We start from the raw sequence: 16,892 nt of genomic DNA on the forward strand, positions 1-16,892 counted from the left end.
TTATCCATCAGCCACTATCTCCCAACTTCAGCCCTCCCTCTCCAGGCTCCATCTGCCCATTATCTGCATCTTATCTAGCTCCATTAATTGCTTGCCAGTTGCTGCCTTACACCTTCCTCTCAACTTTTATACTGGTTATGTCCCCTCCATACTCACAGGCCTAATACAGTCTCTGCCAAAAGCATCATCTATTCCTTTCCTTCCACAGATAGTGCCTGACCGACTTGAGTTTCTCCAGCAAATTGAAATTAGGCATTTTAACTTGGTCAGCTTTTGTGACTTCTTTAAACTGAGGGGATTGAATCTTGAACCAGTGTTCATAAAAAAATAAATAAATAAAGGGGGGGGGGGGGGGGGGGGGGGGGGGGGGGGGGGGGGGGGGGGGGGGGGGAACAGCTTTGCTTAAAACTACCCAATCAATGTGATAGGATATCAAACAAACCTCTGAATGGATTTGAACGGAGAATATTTGCCAAAAGCGAACTGAGTGTACACCCCAGAATTTGGTTACACAATATCACCATGATATGACAAACATCTGAGTTGAGTTCGAGTTTAGTTTATTGTGAAAGATAGACACAAAATCCTGCAGTAACACAGCGGGACAGGCAGCATCTCTGGAGAGAAAGACGTTTCGGATCGAGGCACTTACTCCAGCATTTTGTGTCTATCTTTGGTTTAAACCAGCATCTGCAGTTCCTTCCTACACATTTAGTTTATTGTCATGTGCACCGAGGGAGTGAAAAGCTTTTGTTGCACGCTAATCAGTCAACGGAAAGATAATACATGATTACAATCGAGCCATTCACAGTGTACACATACAATGTAAGAAATGCTGCTGTTGGAGTAGAAATTTAAGAGTGAAGCAATTGCAATGCGTGATTGCAGATACACTCATGTGACTGACACACAATGAATCACCTGGCCTGGACGCCATCTTTTCAACCTCAGTAAACTATTGTTCTGAGATTGATATTTAACTAGTTCTCAAGCTTGCAGCAGCAAAGACATTGCGAATAGTGTAGCAGCTGAGAGCATTGTCGCCTGTCCTCTTGCCCGCACGGAAAAACTGCTTGCAGGTGACCAAATGCCCAGTTGACACATTATATATACCACATAATGTTTCTCAGAGTTCAAGAAAGTGAGGTTCAAATGTCTGGAGCTCATTGTCAGCAGGAGTTATGGTGAATATATGACACAACAGGTTCCAGACCAAACACAATACATTTAGAAGTATACAGCAGAGGAAGATCAATCAAAGCTCTTTGTCAGAGATTAAGTCAAATGTGTTTACGTGAACAGAAGGAAAATGGAATGTGCAACTCAAAGTCTTACACTTTCAGTTGCTTAAAAAAAAGAGAAGGGAAAAATACAACTCAACCTTAAATTATTAACAATTGTGTGGAATACAATAAAACATACTGTCATTTATTTCTGATTTGGATATTCGGTATACATTTGCTGTTGTACATATCATTTCCCCTCGCTGTTTATTTCAGTGCAAGATGATGCAGCTGGTTTTACAAAGCTGACAGCAGGGATGAAAAACTACAGATGAAAAAAAAGCTGAATGTTTCAGTTCACTTGCTGCCAAAAGGGTGACATTTATCAAGAAAAGATAACCTAACCTCAAAAAACCTGACGTTTCCACTGGATCTTTCCTTTGGTGTTTGCACAACATCAACACATCATTTACCCTTGCATCCTTGACCAAAACAAAACCTTAAATGAGACTTCAAAAATAATTAGCACGGCCTCCAGAAAAAAATGCATCATATTTGTTTGTACAGCAGTGGATTTCACATCTGTTGTGGTGTGAACTTTGGCAACAAGCAATAGCATGTATCCACATCACAATTTTCATAGCAAGCTGTTCTTCTCTTTTGTTATAAAATGTACTGTCTCCTTGGACTCCGCAAAAGAGTAACGGTGCTCATTGGAACCTTCTTCAATGCAAGTGCAGATTTAATCATTACTCCATGTAAATTATGGATTGGAGCCATGACTAAATCTAAATTAATCAGGAATAAAGTAATCCATACACATCTATAATTTATAAACGATTGGCGTTTTACTCTAACATTGTGCATTTAAAATGCATTCTTTCTAAAATTATAAAAATAGATAATTCATATTTGAGCTGAGAAGATGAATGCACATCTTAGGAGTGTCAAAACAACATCTTTAAATTCACCATTGGCTGCATTAGATATAATTATTAGGATACAATGGCAATTACTTGTGAAACATTCATAACACACTTAAATTCATATCCTGCTTTTGAATCATCATAATTGATTGTTTCATTTCACATTATACGGTGTAAATGATTGAACATTGCAAAGTACGCGAGAATGATTTGCAGATCAAGAAATGTCCTCGTCAGTGTGGGACATCACAGCTGCAAGCCAGCCTACCTTTTGAGCTATTTAACAGGTCATTACCACATCAAATATATTTGCATTTTGTCAACTCCTGATCATTTCCCAAAAAATAGTCGTTGTCAAATCAAACTCTAATGTACATGCAAGTGATTTCATGTTGCATTTTAATAAATGAAGACAACATTATGCCTAACAAAAATATTAAAAATTGCCGCACATACAAATCAGGTATTAATGGTATTTTACCTGCTAGGCAGCCAATGAATGATAGCAGTAACAGCAGTTTCCATAGCAACATCATCTTTAGTTGCCAAGGGCAAATAAGCCTCTCGTGCAGTCACCAGTTAATAGAAGACTTCCTTTTCAAGGTACAACCTCTAATCTGTGAGAGAAGACAATTTGAAAAGAAGAGAATTAAAAACAAGCATTTGGTCCTCTGCCCAATCTCAGAATGCACCAATGAAATTGGCACTTGCTTGGCTGATCCAGCTAAATACAATTGATCTGCTGATTAATAAATCATGCAATTAACAAAACACATTGAATAATCAAAAGCACACTTTCCAAGCCGGTGTAAGAGAAAGAGCAGGCAGTTCTGTTTGTATTGTAAACATGATCTTCTTGACGTGCATGGTGGGCAAAAGTTTAACAATTGTGAAATGTACAAATGTTAACAGTTAACAAAATAACACCCGGGAGCAAAAAAAAGGTGATGATTTAGAGCAGTGATTCCCAACCTGGTGCCCTATGACAAATTTCAGGGGATCCACAGAAAATGTTTGGGATTTAGGGGGCCACAGAGCTATCACCCTGTTGCCTCCTAAATTTCAGTTCTAATAAATTCAAATCTATGTAGTTGAAATATTTTTGATGTTTGTGGAATATAATAAAAGAGAATATATGTGCAATTAATATACACTGATATTTTTATGGAAGGTATTGTAATATTGAAGTACTTTTCTTCCGCTAATAATGTCAGGGGGGGCCACAGAAAAATTAAAAGATCCCAAGGGGGCCATGAGCTAAAAAAGGTTGGGAACCACTGATTTAGAGGATTGCACTGAAACAGGCAATTTCATTTCAAGGTCGGTTTATTGTCATGTGTACCAATTAAGGTACAGTGAAATTTCAATTATGAGGTTGATACCACCCTCTCAGACAACTAATAATGCTGTTCGCTCACAAAATATCATTGTGGTCTCAAATGACCAAACCTGAACTATAAATTGCTAACTCCAAAAGAAGATGTCTTGGTTTTCATCTCAAATATATTTTCCTGTAGTTGTTACAGCTAAATAGACCAGGAAATTATCTGACCAATGTTCAATTTAGTTTGGTTATAGAAGGCAGTAGGGTGGTACAGTGTCAATTCTCCTCAGCTTTTAAACAAATCACCGCTAATGAAGCATGGTTTCACATATGCACATCGAGACGCGTCTTTCATCATCCAATACACGCAGAGTTGAAGCTTAAAGGTAAGGAGCTGCAGCACCCAATAAGCACAGAACACTTACAAAATAGCTTGAATTGGAAGCATTAATATCATATTAACATATGCAATTGCAAAGGATTTTTTAAAAGTAGTTAATTACAGTCACTGTATATTTTGGAGTGGGTGATTGCAACCTTCACATGGTCTGCTATGTTTCAACAAATGCAATCTATCTGGCATGCACAATCAAATAAAATCAAATAGAACAAGTTGCCCCACAACTTTAGGCTGTGCACGCCATACGCAAGAAAAAGACTGTATATTTTATTTTGTCACTTCATGGTTTCATGACAGTATTTAATTAAAGAGGGAATTTTGATCATATCGTTGGAATTTGGAGGAGTCTCTAAGAAGAACTGTAAGCGACTGAAACAATTGAAAATGAGTGCATTTAATGCAAACATCTTGTCCACTGATTATTTGGAGATCTGAGTCATAGAATCATAGAGCTACGCACAGACACAGACCCTTCAAAGTGATGCATCCATGCTGGCCAAGTTGTCTAACCAAGCTAATCGCATTTGCCTGCACTTGGACAATACACCTCCAAGCCTTTCCAATTCATGTACCTGTCCAAATGTCTTTTAAATGTCGTAGCTGTACTCACCTCTACAATTTCCACTGGTAGCTAATTCCCTGTTATGTGAAAATGTTGTTCCTCGTAATCCTTTTGCATTATTACACCCTCACTTTGAACTTTACCTTGTTTTAGATTCCCCTACCCTGGTAGGATGGTTGTGGCCATTCTCCCAATATATTCCGCCGAATATCTTATAAACAATGTATAAACTGTGTGCTGCACTGTTACACTGTAAAAGTTCACAAAATGGTCATGTGAACAGCTCTGAGTTAAACGACTGGCCAATGCTGCTTGTTTGCAACTAACAATGAAATCTGGGTAGCATGGTAAAGCTGCAGGAACTCGAGTCCAATCCTGATTTTGGGCATCACCTTCAAGTAGTGTTTACACGTCCCGTTTGTAGCTGGCCAATTTGCTTTCACATCCCAAAGACAGACAAGTTATCTAAATAGCACTGTAAATTCCTTTCATCATGTAGTTACATTTTGGGGTAATTAAGAGCGATTTGATGTATATGTCGGAGAGAGTAAATTACTGGACTACCAGACAATTAGGAGAGGGGTATGCTGTTTGTGTGATCGTTCTGTTTGCAAGTGCCTTCAACCCAGTGGGCCAAAGGGGATCCTTCTTTGTCATAACAGGTAAACAGACATAATTAAGGCTTATGTCAGCTAAGTAACTTACCACAGACTAAACTGATTTGTGCATAACAACATAGAAAGATGTGACATTTCTAACAAGAGTTATCAGGTAAAAGCAAACACCCAAAACAACAAATCAGAAAATGAGTAAATCTAATGATCATGGGAACTGAAATGTAAACAGGAATGCTGGAAGAACTTAATTAGTCAAGCAGTATATGTGGAGTAGGAATCAGTTAAGCTTTCTTGTCAGCAACTCATAGATCAATTACTCGTTTTCATAATTAAGAGGCACTGAGGCTAACTTTGATGACATTGGGGAACTCAAGTGAGATCAAATAATAGCTGTGGTTATTTTACATTTTCTTACCAAATCAAGAGCATTTTTACCATAACTGTTTTTCTTTTCATTTTTTTGTCATTAAACATTGTTCACATATCATTTGGCTTGTCATATTTACTGTTGCAAGACTTTCAGAAGTCTTTTTTGATGGGAGATAATTAGAAACAAAACCTTTGCCAACCTTGAGCCAATTGACACCAACTAATTGAAATACAAAAGACGGAAGGAGCGGTCCCACTTGGGCGACCTAATTGGGGAGTTTAGAAGAGTTTAGGAGAGTTTGAAAAAATGTCATGTTGAAGACCTCCTTCGACTATGTAGAAGACCTCCTTCGACCTCGTTGAAGACTAGCGTCGACTAGCTACGACTAACTTCGGGAAAATTGGACACCGATTAGTGGAGAGTGAAGACAACCTCCTTCGATCTCCTCCAACCTCCCTGTGACGACCCTCGATTACCTATGACTAACATGCCGACCTACTACGACCTACTACGACTAAACCTACGAGTAAAAAACGTTTTGATTTTTTTCCATTGCGACCGTTATTTACTCACGGGCATTTTTCAACAAGTTGAAAAATACACCCCAACCTAGCTGAGGCCTCGGGTACACGGGGACTAGTCTCGAGCATGGAGGAGAGTTACAAAGACCTCCTACGACCTTGTGTCGACCATGCTGCGAGTATGAGTCGAGGGAAAACTCGCCAGAACTAGCGGATTAGGACACCCAAGTGGGACAGCCCCTTGTGTTTTTTCCCTTCAACAAGATAATATTGTGGATTCTCAATCATCCAAGTATGCATTCGATGCGCTGGTACTCTGAACAAACAGAAACAATAAACTTCAGGACAGGACATAAAGAAGTTGGAAAGGATATAAGCCGAAGGATTTACAAAGGAATATTAACTTTCATTTTTAATGTTATAATATAATGTTTTAACAAATATGATTTTTAATTCTAATTTGATTCCTCTTTATGTTTTGTATAAAACTGCAAACATTTCCTACTGATAACAACTCTCAGCAATCATTTATGAATATGTATTACCCAATTGGAAAACAAACTGTCAGTTAATATAAAATTGAAATGTGCAAATATATAAAGCAAATGCAAGTGCACGTGTGTCTTGTGTGGCAGAGAATTCCACAGATTCACAACTCTGGGTGAAAATGAGCAATACAGTTATATATATTTTTCATTTCCCTTTCCTGTACATCAGCCAAAATAAATTAATAGGAATGACAGTATTCCTACAGAACATAATGAATTATTGCACAACATGGCACCTTATAATTTAAATTATCAATATAAAAATGACTTCTTATATAAACTTCATCTGATATCTCTGTCCCTTTTTAACACACTCGTGTCAACAGGGTGGATGATGACAGCCATCTTATGGGCCTTCCTTTCAGTGGAACCCTTAATTTGTAACTAATGTCATTAAAACAAAGCTGAATGAGTATTATCAGCCTCTGAGTTAAAGGACTGTAACTTAAAATCAAAGCCATTAGTCATGTCAACTTTATAGACTGTGTAGACATGTTTTACCAGGAAGCTTCTGAACACTGATCCATTATATCTGCATGACATCAAACCTGCAGGTTAATTGGTGGATGTTATTTCCAATCAGTTAACGTTTTTGGCATTGTAATAAAAATTAAATTAGATTTTCTATCATTCTGGAAAAGATCAAAGGTAATAAAAGAGTCAAGGTTCCATTTCGGGGTAAAGCTAATTTCATTTAACTGTGAAGTGACTTTTGGTAAAATAGACTGGAAATAGCTATTAGAAGATAAATCAGTCTCAGAGCAAAGAGGAACAAGGCGGTAATGTTAAACGCGTTCCCACAAAGAAAAAGTGCGAGAGTTCCTAATCTATAATATTCTCTGTAAGATACAGAAAGAAAATGTCATAAAAAGAGGAATATGCCAGACACAGAGCTTAATATTGCAGAACACAGTGAGAATATAAAAACAGTGGAGTGCAATTAAAAGAGACATCAGAAAAGTTAAGAGCAAACATAAAAACTGACATTTAAAATATAAAACAAAATTAAAGATGTTTTCTCAGCACAGCAGTAGTAACAGAAAGAAAACTAAGGAAGGTCCAATTAGAAAACATGTGAAATCTTGTGCAGGTAAAACATAATAGGATGGGGAATTGTATAGTTGTATAAAATTCTTAAATTATTGGACAGGTTGGATGCAGGAACATTTTCCCTATGTTGGGGGAGTCCAGAAACAGGGGTCACAGTTTAAGAATAAGGGGGAGGACATTTAAGACTGAGATGAGGAAAAACATTTTCACCCAGTTGTGAATCTATGGAATTATCTGTCACAGAAGGCAAATTCACTGGACGTATTAGATATAGCTCGTCGGGCTAACGGAATCAAGGGATATGGGGGGAAAGCAGAAATGGGGTACTGAATGGTTGTGCCGGCTCGAAGGACCGAATGGCCTATTCCTGCATCTATTTTCTATGTTTCTATGTTTCTAATTATTAAGGGGTTGTGCTTTGCTGAGGATGGATAAAATACCAGGCCCAGATTAAGTTAAATGAAGGGGAAAACAAATTCCAGAGATTCTGACCATATTATTTTTAAATCTCTTCAGCCATAGGAGTCATTATGCCAGAGAATTGATGGACTGTGGACATTGGACAACTGCTTAAAAAGGAAGGAAAAAAAATACATTGAGTAATTACGAGACAATTACTTTAACTAAAGCGGTAGGCATGTCATTGGAATCAATTGTTGGGGAATAGGACAAGCTTTCATTTATTAAACTATAGATTAATCAAGTACCATCAATATGGGCTTGTTAAGGGAGGCTAGGCCTGACTGAAGTAGATTGATTTTTTTTAGAAGGTACACAGGAGATTTGATAAAGACAGTGCATTTGAAGGAGTCCACATGGATTTTAGCAAGTCTTTTTTTATCAGGGTCCCTCATAGAAAGCTGGCCAACAATTTAAAAACTCACGGGTTCCAAAGAAGATTTGCAAATTGGATCCAAAGTTAGTTCAGTGGCAGAAAGCAACAACATGAAGGGTATTTTATGATTAGACTATTCCAAAGTACACATTTCCTGGTCCCTTGGGCCATCATTTAGACTTAAATGTGGGTATCAAAATGAATAGGCTTGCCAATAATATACAAAATTATCATACCTGTAGGAAATTTTAGATAGGGGAAGGTATGTATGGTTTGGTAAACTGAGCTGTAAAGAAGGGTGGGACCGAATGTTCAGGAAGTGAATGAGAAGTGAGTTAGTGTGCATGAGTGAAAGACCGTCAGCATGGATTCAGTGGGCTAACTAAATAAATGAAATGTGATCCGGAGAAGTGGGAATTCATGAATTAGTAATGGGGCAACGAGGCAAGGGAGTGGGCAGCAGTGGCACATATAGCATAGATGCTGTCTCATCAGGCACTGACTTTGGATATTCTTTTTCATCATGTATGTTTCCTCTGGCTGTTGTAGTTTCCTCTCAAACCCCAAAACAAGAAAGTTAGTAGGCTAATTGGCATTTATAAAGCATTCCAGTTGCTTGCAAGTGGTAGAAGCTAGGAGGAGTTGATGAAGATGTTGCAAGACTAGAATGGGATTAACATAAATTGTATTTCATGTTTGGCATGGGCTCATTGGGTTGAAGCACCTGTTTCTGTGTCATGTGACTATGAATATTTCAAATGTCATTAGAAACGGGAATAGTCCCCGAGGATTGGCGTACTGCGCATGTTGTTCCATTGTTTAAAAAGGGTTCTAAGAGTAAACCTAGCAATTATCGACCTGTTAGTTTGACTTCAGTGGTGGGCAAATTAATGGAAAAGATACTTAGAGATAATATATATAAGCATCTGGATAAACAGGGTCTGATAAGGAACAGTCAACATGGATTTGGGCCTGGAAGGTCATGTTTGACTAATCTTCTTGAATTTTTTGAAGAGGTTACTAGGGAAATTGACGAGGGTAAAGCAGTGGATGTTGTCTATATGGACTTTAGTAAGGCCTTTGACAAGGTTCCTCATGGAAGGTTGGTTAAGAAGGTTCAACTGTTGGGTATAAATGCAGGAATAGCAAGATGGATTCAACAGTGGCTGAATGGGAGAAGCCAGAGGGTAATGGTGGATGGCTGTTTATCGGGTTGGAGGCAGGTGACTAGTGGGGTGCCTCAGGGATCTGTGTTGGGTCCTTTGTTGTTTGTCATTACATCAATGATCTGGATGAAGGTGTGGTAAATTGGATTAGTAAGTATGTAGATGATACGAAGATAGGGGATGTTGTAGATAATGAAGAGGATTTCCAAAGTCTACAGAGTGATTTAGGCCATTTGGAAGAATGGGCTGAAAGATGGCAGATGGAGTTTAATGCTGATAAATGTGAGGTGCTACACCTTGGCAGGGCAAATCAAAATAGGACGTACATGGTAAATGGTAGGGAATTGAAGAATGCAGTTGAACAGAGGGATCTGGGAATAACCGTGCATAGTTCCTTGAAGGTGGAATCTCATATAGATAGGGTGGTAAAGAAAGCTTTTGGTATGCTAGGCTTTATAAATCAGAGCATTGAGTATAGAAGCTGCGATGTAATGTTAAAATGTACAAGGCATTGGTGAGACCTAATCTGGAGTATGGTGTACAATTTTGGTCGCCCAATTATAGGAATGATGTCAACAAAATAGAGAGAATACAGAGGAGATTTACTAGAATGTTGCCTGGGTTTCAACAACTAAGTTACAGAGAAAGGTTGAATAAGTTAGGTCTTTATTCTCTGGAGCGCAGAAGGTTAAGGGGGGACTTGATAGAGGTCTTTAAAATAATGAGAGGGATAGACAGAGTTGATGTGGACAAGCTTTTCCCTTTGAGAATAGGGAAGATTCAAACAAGAGGACATGACTTCAGAATGAAGGGACAGAAGTTTAGGGGTAACATGAGGGGGAAACTTCTTTACTCAGAGAGTGGTAGCGGTGTGGAATGAGCTTCCAGTGGTAGTGGTGGAGGCAGGTTCGTTGGTATCATTTAAAAATAAATTGGATAGGCATATGGATGAGAAGAGAATGGAGGGTTATGGTATGAGTGCAGGCAGGTGGGACTAAGGGAAAATAATTGTTTGGCACGGACTTGTAGGGCCGAGATGTACGGCCTGTTTCCGTGCTGTAATTGTTATATGGTTATATGGTTAATACAAAGAAATTGAAGGATTTTCATTCATGTGTTGGAGCAAAGGGAACGTTTGTTCTTGGTTTTGAAGGTCTGGTCCTTGATGGACTTAGTAGAACAAGGCAACACAGTGGTTGAAAAGGCAAATATGATATTTTATTTAATAAGTGCAAGATACAAGGGAAGGAAGTTTAGCTGAAACTGCAGACTCCAAACAGTACAGGTCAGTTTTTAATCATTCTTCAAAAACATCGCAGGACACCCTTTAAATCTAATATATTATTTCTTAAATAAGAGAGACCAAACTGTACCAAATACTCCAGGTAAAGTCTCACCAACATCATGTACAATAAGAATAATAGTTTTGTATTTTAAACTACAATGTACATCAATAATGGCCAATATAACAATAAAGGTGAACTTGAACTATGACATTTCTTTATTACCGAGAGTCCTACAGTGTGTAAACAGGCCCTTGGGACCAGCTTGCCCATGTTGACCAACATGCCCCATCTACACCAATTACACCTGCCTGCATTTGGGCCATATCCTGCTAAACCTATCCTATCCATGTACCTGTCCAGATGTTGTGTTTTTTGCTGCATCTGCAAGTAAACCTTTTGTGTTTCACTCATGAAAACATTGAGATACTTCTTTACATTCTATCCATTCAGATAACAGAATGTCTATTGATTCTTCCCAACAAAGTGCATGACCTCACACTTTCCAACATTGATCTGCTGTGTTTGATTTGATTAATTAAAAGAAATAGCATGGAAGCAGACCTCTGGGCTACCGACCATTCAACTTCCGTTAATGCTAGTTATATGTTGTCTCACATTCACATCTCTTTCCCTGTACACCAGGTACAATGTTTTACAAAGGGCAACTAATCTACAAATCAAAATGTCATTAGGATCTCCGGGGTAACCAGAGAAGCTAGAGGAAACCCATGACGTTGCAGGGAGAACATGCAAATACCACACAAACAGAACCCAAGGTCGGGATTAAATCCAGGTCTCTGGCACTGTGAGGCTGTACCTCTGGGGTGGAAGATTGCAACCTTCGCGTGGTCCACCCTGTTTCGATTAATATAATCAATTCGACGTGCACAAACGGAAGATCAAATAGAACAAGTTGTCCAACAACTTTAGGCTGTGCACGCCACACGAAAGAAGAAGAAGAAGGCTGTAGCTCTGTCAGCTCACTGCACCATAGTTTCACCACTCACTTAACCTCTCTGCACTGCTGTGGAGTCTAAATATCCCTTTGGCAACGCTTTCCCTCCTGCTTTTGTGTCATCAGCAAACGTAGGTACCTTATGTTCTACCCCCTTGACCAAGTCATTGATATGGCAACTAATTGGTGGGGGGGGGAGCAATGATTGATACAACTAATTGCATTTTCAAGTCTGAAAAAGATTCATTCATTCCATCTCTCTTGCATCAATGTGATAACCAGTTTTCATCCAAGTTAACGCACTTCCCACAATCCTATAAAGTCTTCTACACTTCCCATATATTACGGCATCGCTTGATTGCCTTCCAGGAATCCAAACACATTACATCCACAGGTGCCCTGTAGATTCATCAACGTGCTTGATGAATCTTTAAAGATCTCTAGCAAAAGGGACAAACATGATTTCAATAAACTTCCCAAACCTTGATGACTTTGTTTGCATTAAGATTTGATAAATGACAAGACTCCAGCATTAAAACACTAACAGACATCAATCTCACTGGTCTATTGTTTATTGATTTTTGCCTCTTTCATTTCTTCATGAGGGCATGGTAATCACTGTTTAATGCCAGCACCCTCCTGGACCTGTGCTATAAACTCTATCCACTCTTATTGTCACATGTACTAAGATATAGTGAAAAGCTGTTTGTTTCGTGCTATCCCGTCACGGAAAAGCTATACATGATTACAATCAGGCCACACACAGTGTGCAGACACGAGATAAAGGAAATGACATTTAGTGCAAGAGAAAGTCCAGTTCGATTAAAAATAGCCTGAAGGTCTCCAATAAGGTTGATGACAGGTCAGGACTTCTCTCTAGTTGGTGATAGGATGGTTCAGTTGCCTGATAACAACTGGGAAGAAACTGTCCCTGAGTTTGGAGGTGTGCGTTTTCACACTTCTGTACCTCTTGCCTGATGGGAGTGAGGGGGAGTGTCCAGGATGAGACGTCCATGATTATGCTGGTGGCCTTGCCGAGGCATGTGTGAAGTGTAGACGGACAAATTAATATTGTTAAATTATTGAAAATAAATGCTTCAATTATAAATTATTGAAAATAAATACTTCATATTCTTTATGCCGTTGTCCACACATCATTTCAGATAGGTTGAACCTAATAGAGTATCTGCAAAAAAAATTATTTCAGACATTTCTAAAGGCACATGGTACGAAACCAATGAGCCACACAAAAATAGACAAAAATGCTGGAGAAACGCAGCGGGTGAGGCAGCATCTATGGAGCGAAGGAAATAGGCAACGTTTCGGGTCGAAACCCTTCTTCAGAGAAAAAACATATGTTTCTTCATTTATTGGATTCTCCAAGTTTAAACATGTGCATCATTACTTGTTAATTTTAAGTAACATGGCTATTACTGTTTCAAAAGTAGGTTATTATTATAGTAATTGTGCACTTCTACATAAACATTCTCCATTGTCTCTCATTACCAACAACTGAGTATAATCCCTCTGCGTATAATCTGAATTGCTCCACACATAACAACTATCGTGCTTGAGATTTTATATTTTTATAGTTCTTTCAGTCATGGTCAGTTCCATTAGTCTGGTTATTCATCATCAGAGAAAGCAAAGTCAATATTGAAGGACACTGGTCGCCACAAACTTAACTTGCTGAATTACAGCAATAATTTTCAATTGCCCATGACAATAAATGGGTTACCATTAGTATCAGATCATAAAACCTGAATTCCAATTACTATTGCAAACTAATCAAAAAATGCTTCATACCAAAACCATTATTTATGCTGCATGGTATTTACAGCAATGAACTTGAGTTTTAAGTAAAGCATCCGTTAAGTTTGTATCCAGTTCTTTATTGTCGAAAGTATTTACATGCTGCTATTGAGTCTTTTGACAACTCAAAAACAGCAAGATAACAGAGGCTATAGTCCGAGAGAAGCAACCACTGTGAATATGTTTACTGACTGGTTGTAGTGTTTTCTCTTCAGTTATTCCAAAGAAAAGTAATTCAGAATCACTTCACAATCACCCTAGTAACACATTAGCATATCAACAGAGAGCACATCAGGGTATTTCAGTGCACACGGAGCAATAAGCCCATGGGAACCAGCTTTTGATTTGAATATATACTCGTCAGTATTTCTATCCTTTTTTCATATGCACTGTTCAAGAGAGATTACCACAGGAAAATAAACATTGCGGCAAATACACTGTTGTTTCTTTCTCTCTTTGGAGAGATTATTAAATGTAAATCCACAATAATGTTATTGCAAAGCTGCTCACTTTACCAGTGATATTCTGAGCTATCTCTTTCTTGGGTCTAGTTTCACCATATACTCATCCTTTTCACTCAATGCAGCACAGCCCCAGGTCATACCGTGGAACCAAGGCAAATCCTTGGGTTAATTTGAATATAATGTAGACTTCTCACAAAGAAGAGACTTGGATCAGTGAAATGAAAAACAGAAAATGCACAGGTTACAAGAGACAAGACAAAGAAATTTGACATTTCTCTCTTTTTTGAAGGGGCTACAAAGTCTATCATGTATCTCTCATTATAAATTCAATGCGTCAGCAACATAAGCTCTTGCTCGAACTCTGGAAATAACAAGATTATGTATGACTTTTACATGAATGCTGTCATTGTCCTCTACCTCATAAAACATTTAACCTTTCTTAAATTTACTCTTCAACTGAGCACTTCCATGGTAGAGAAATTAGTCTAAACAAGGGACCTAACCAGAAACATTGCCTGGCCAGTTCCTCCAGAGATGCTGCCTGACCCGTTGACCAGCATTTTTAGTGGAGGAATACAGAGATCGTTGATGCTTTGAATGAAAGAATGTCACCTTGTTAAATGGTCAATCTCTTTTGAGACAATGATGCATAACTCAGGAGAAATCAGAGGAGGCACCTTCTAGCATCTACTCCGATTACACACTTTTAAAAACTGTATGTACTTCAAACAAGATTACCTCATTGTTTCTGAACTCAAGGGTTTGGTCACAAATCAGATCTTTTACAGAAAACATGATTCTGGTCACCGTCATCCAAAATAGGTACAACTTTCCCTAAGTAACAAGAACAAAGTCATGCAGGGTACTCTTAGTGTGTCTTGTCAATCCCACTGTACAACTGTAGCAATATTTCACCACACAAACACTCCAAATCGCCTATAATTTAGGTGAACATACTATTTGCCATTCTAATAACGAGCGGTTGTGATCACAGCATGGTGCATTTACCCACTATTTACTGCCATCCATATCACCTGTCAAGTTTCCTTTTGTACTTTTCGCACACCCCCACTACTCTTCCAGCTAACACATTTTGAAAACCTCCCATGGATATTCTTTTCATAAAATATACCTTTCACTGACATGCATTGATTATATTTTACAATGCCAATATTTTACACAATTGCCAGATTTTTACTTCTGCAGTTCACTCCTCACCCCATTTCCCGCTGCTACTTTATGTCTTTGAAGCCTGAAGTTTGCAACTGAGCTGCCTACTTCAAAACAGTTGTCAATGTTCTCCAGGGGTGTGTGCGCAGGGTTTTCATGCAAAGGATCGCTTCAATATTGCAATAATGGGTTTATGTTTTATTCCCATTTTATACTATTCCAGCAATTAAATTTAACATCAAGAACTCCACAATGTGGAAATTAACTTTGTCACTCACCCTATCAGAGCAGAAAGCAATGGAGTACAGGAAAAGGGCACTGTGGCCCACAATATATCTGCTGAATATGAAGTTAAGTAAACTAAACTCCTCCATCTGCATGTGAGCCATATCCCTCCATTCCTTATCTGCACGTGCCTACCTGAAAGTGTTTTAAATGCCGTAACTATCTGCTTCCACCACCTCCCCTGGCACTGGCCCCAGGCATGCAACACTCCCTGTGTTTTTAAAAAGCACCTTTAAACTTTGCTCCTCGCACCCGGTTGTGTTTGACGTTTCCACTCTGGTAAAAAGGTTCTGGCTGTTTACGCCTATCTATTCCTCTCATGATTCCCCTCAGCCTCAATGGTCCAGCAAAAACAATCCAAGTTTATAGCTAGCACCCTTTAATCCAAACATCATTCTGGTAAACCTCTTCTGCACTCTTTCCAAAGACCCCACATCGTCCCTCTCATGCAGCAACCTGAACTGCCTGCAATACTCCAAATGAGGCCTAAACCAAAGCATACCATATGCCACCTTTGCCACTCTATCTACTTGTGTTGCCACTTTTGGAGAGTTATGGACGTAGATCCCAAGATCTCTCTGTACATCAATGCTGTTTAAGGTCTTGCTATTAACAATACTTTCTCCTTACATATGACCTCCAAAATGCAACACCTTACACTTGCTTGGATTAAACTCTGTTCTGCTATTTCTTTGTCCATATCTGCAGCTGATCTAAAGCCCACTGTATCCTTTCACAGCCTTCTTTACTGTGCAAAATTCCAGCAATGTTTGCTCATCTGCAAAATTACTAACAAACCCATCATCAATTTTACCAATGCCTTGAATATATATCACAAACAGAGGTCCCAGCATTGATCCCTATGGAACATACTGGTCACAGACCTCTCACCAAAATAACACATTTCCATCACAACCCTCTGTCTTCCACTTAAGACAGTCTCTGCCTCTACTGTGTATTTTGATCTGAAAAAAAGATGATCAAAAGCATAATTTCATTCAGAAGGAATGTACAAATTTACATATAAGTGCTTCATGCTAAATAACAGATGTTTGCCTTGGATCAATCTTCTACTTCTTGCAAATGAAGCATAAACCAAAGGAATAGTTAGATCTCAAGCCAGGTGTTGAGCAGCCAGGTTGATTGGATTAATGAACAGAATTGAAAGAAGGTTTGCTGCATATCAATGACTCCATTGGAGTTTTTGCAGGTTAGTAGGACAACTTAAATTGACAAGCAGTGGTCACTCAGAAGAATATGGGAATATCAATATCACTCATTTTGTGCCTTAGCTTTTACTGCAACCCAATGAAATCTTGGCTGATCTTAGATTTATATCACAGGCTGTTCCAATATTTGTTCAATGGCCTGTCAGACC

At 38.6% G+C, this 16,892-nt stretch overlaps 1 protein-coding gene across 1 annotated transcript in view; it reads right to left on the reverse strand.

Moving 5' to 3' along the window:
* The window catches only part of LOC129704532 (contactin-4-like), a 796,241-nt gene that overhangs the window by 691,105 nt on the left and 88,244 nt on the right, over positions 1–16,892 (reverse strand). Inside the window, exon 2 of the mRNA XM_055647705.1 lies at positions 2,631–2,766. Coding sequence (XP_055503680.1) covers positions 2,631–2,685 — 55 coding nt within the window. The 5' untranslated portion in view covers positions 2,686–2,766. The remainder of the gene's footprint in view (positions 1–2,630; positions 2,767–16,892) is intronic.

The sequence above is a fragment of the Leucoraja erinacea genome, chromosome 16, assembly GCF_028641065.1.
Source record: "Leucoraja erinacea ecotype New England chromosome 16, Leri_hhj_1, whole genome shotgun sequence".
Lineage (NCBI taxonomy): Eukaryota > Metazoa > Chordata > Chondrichthyes > Rajiformes > Rajidae > Leucoraja > Leucoraja erinaceus.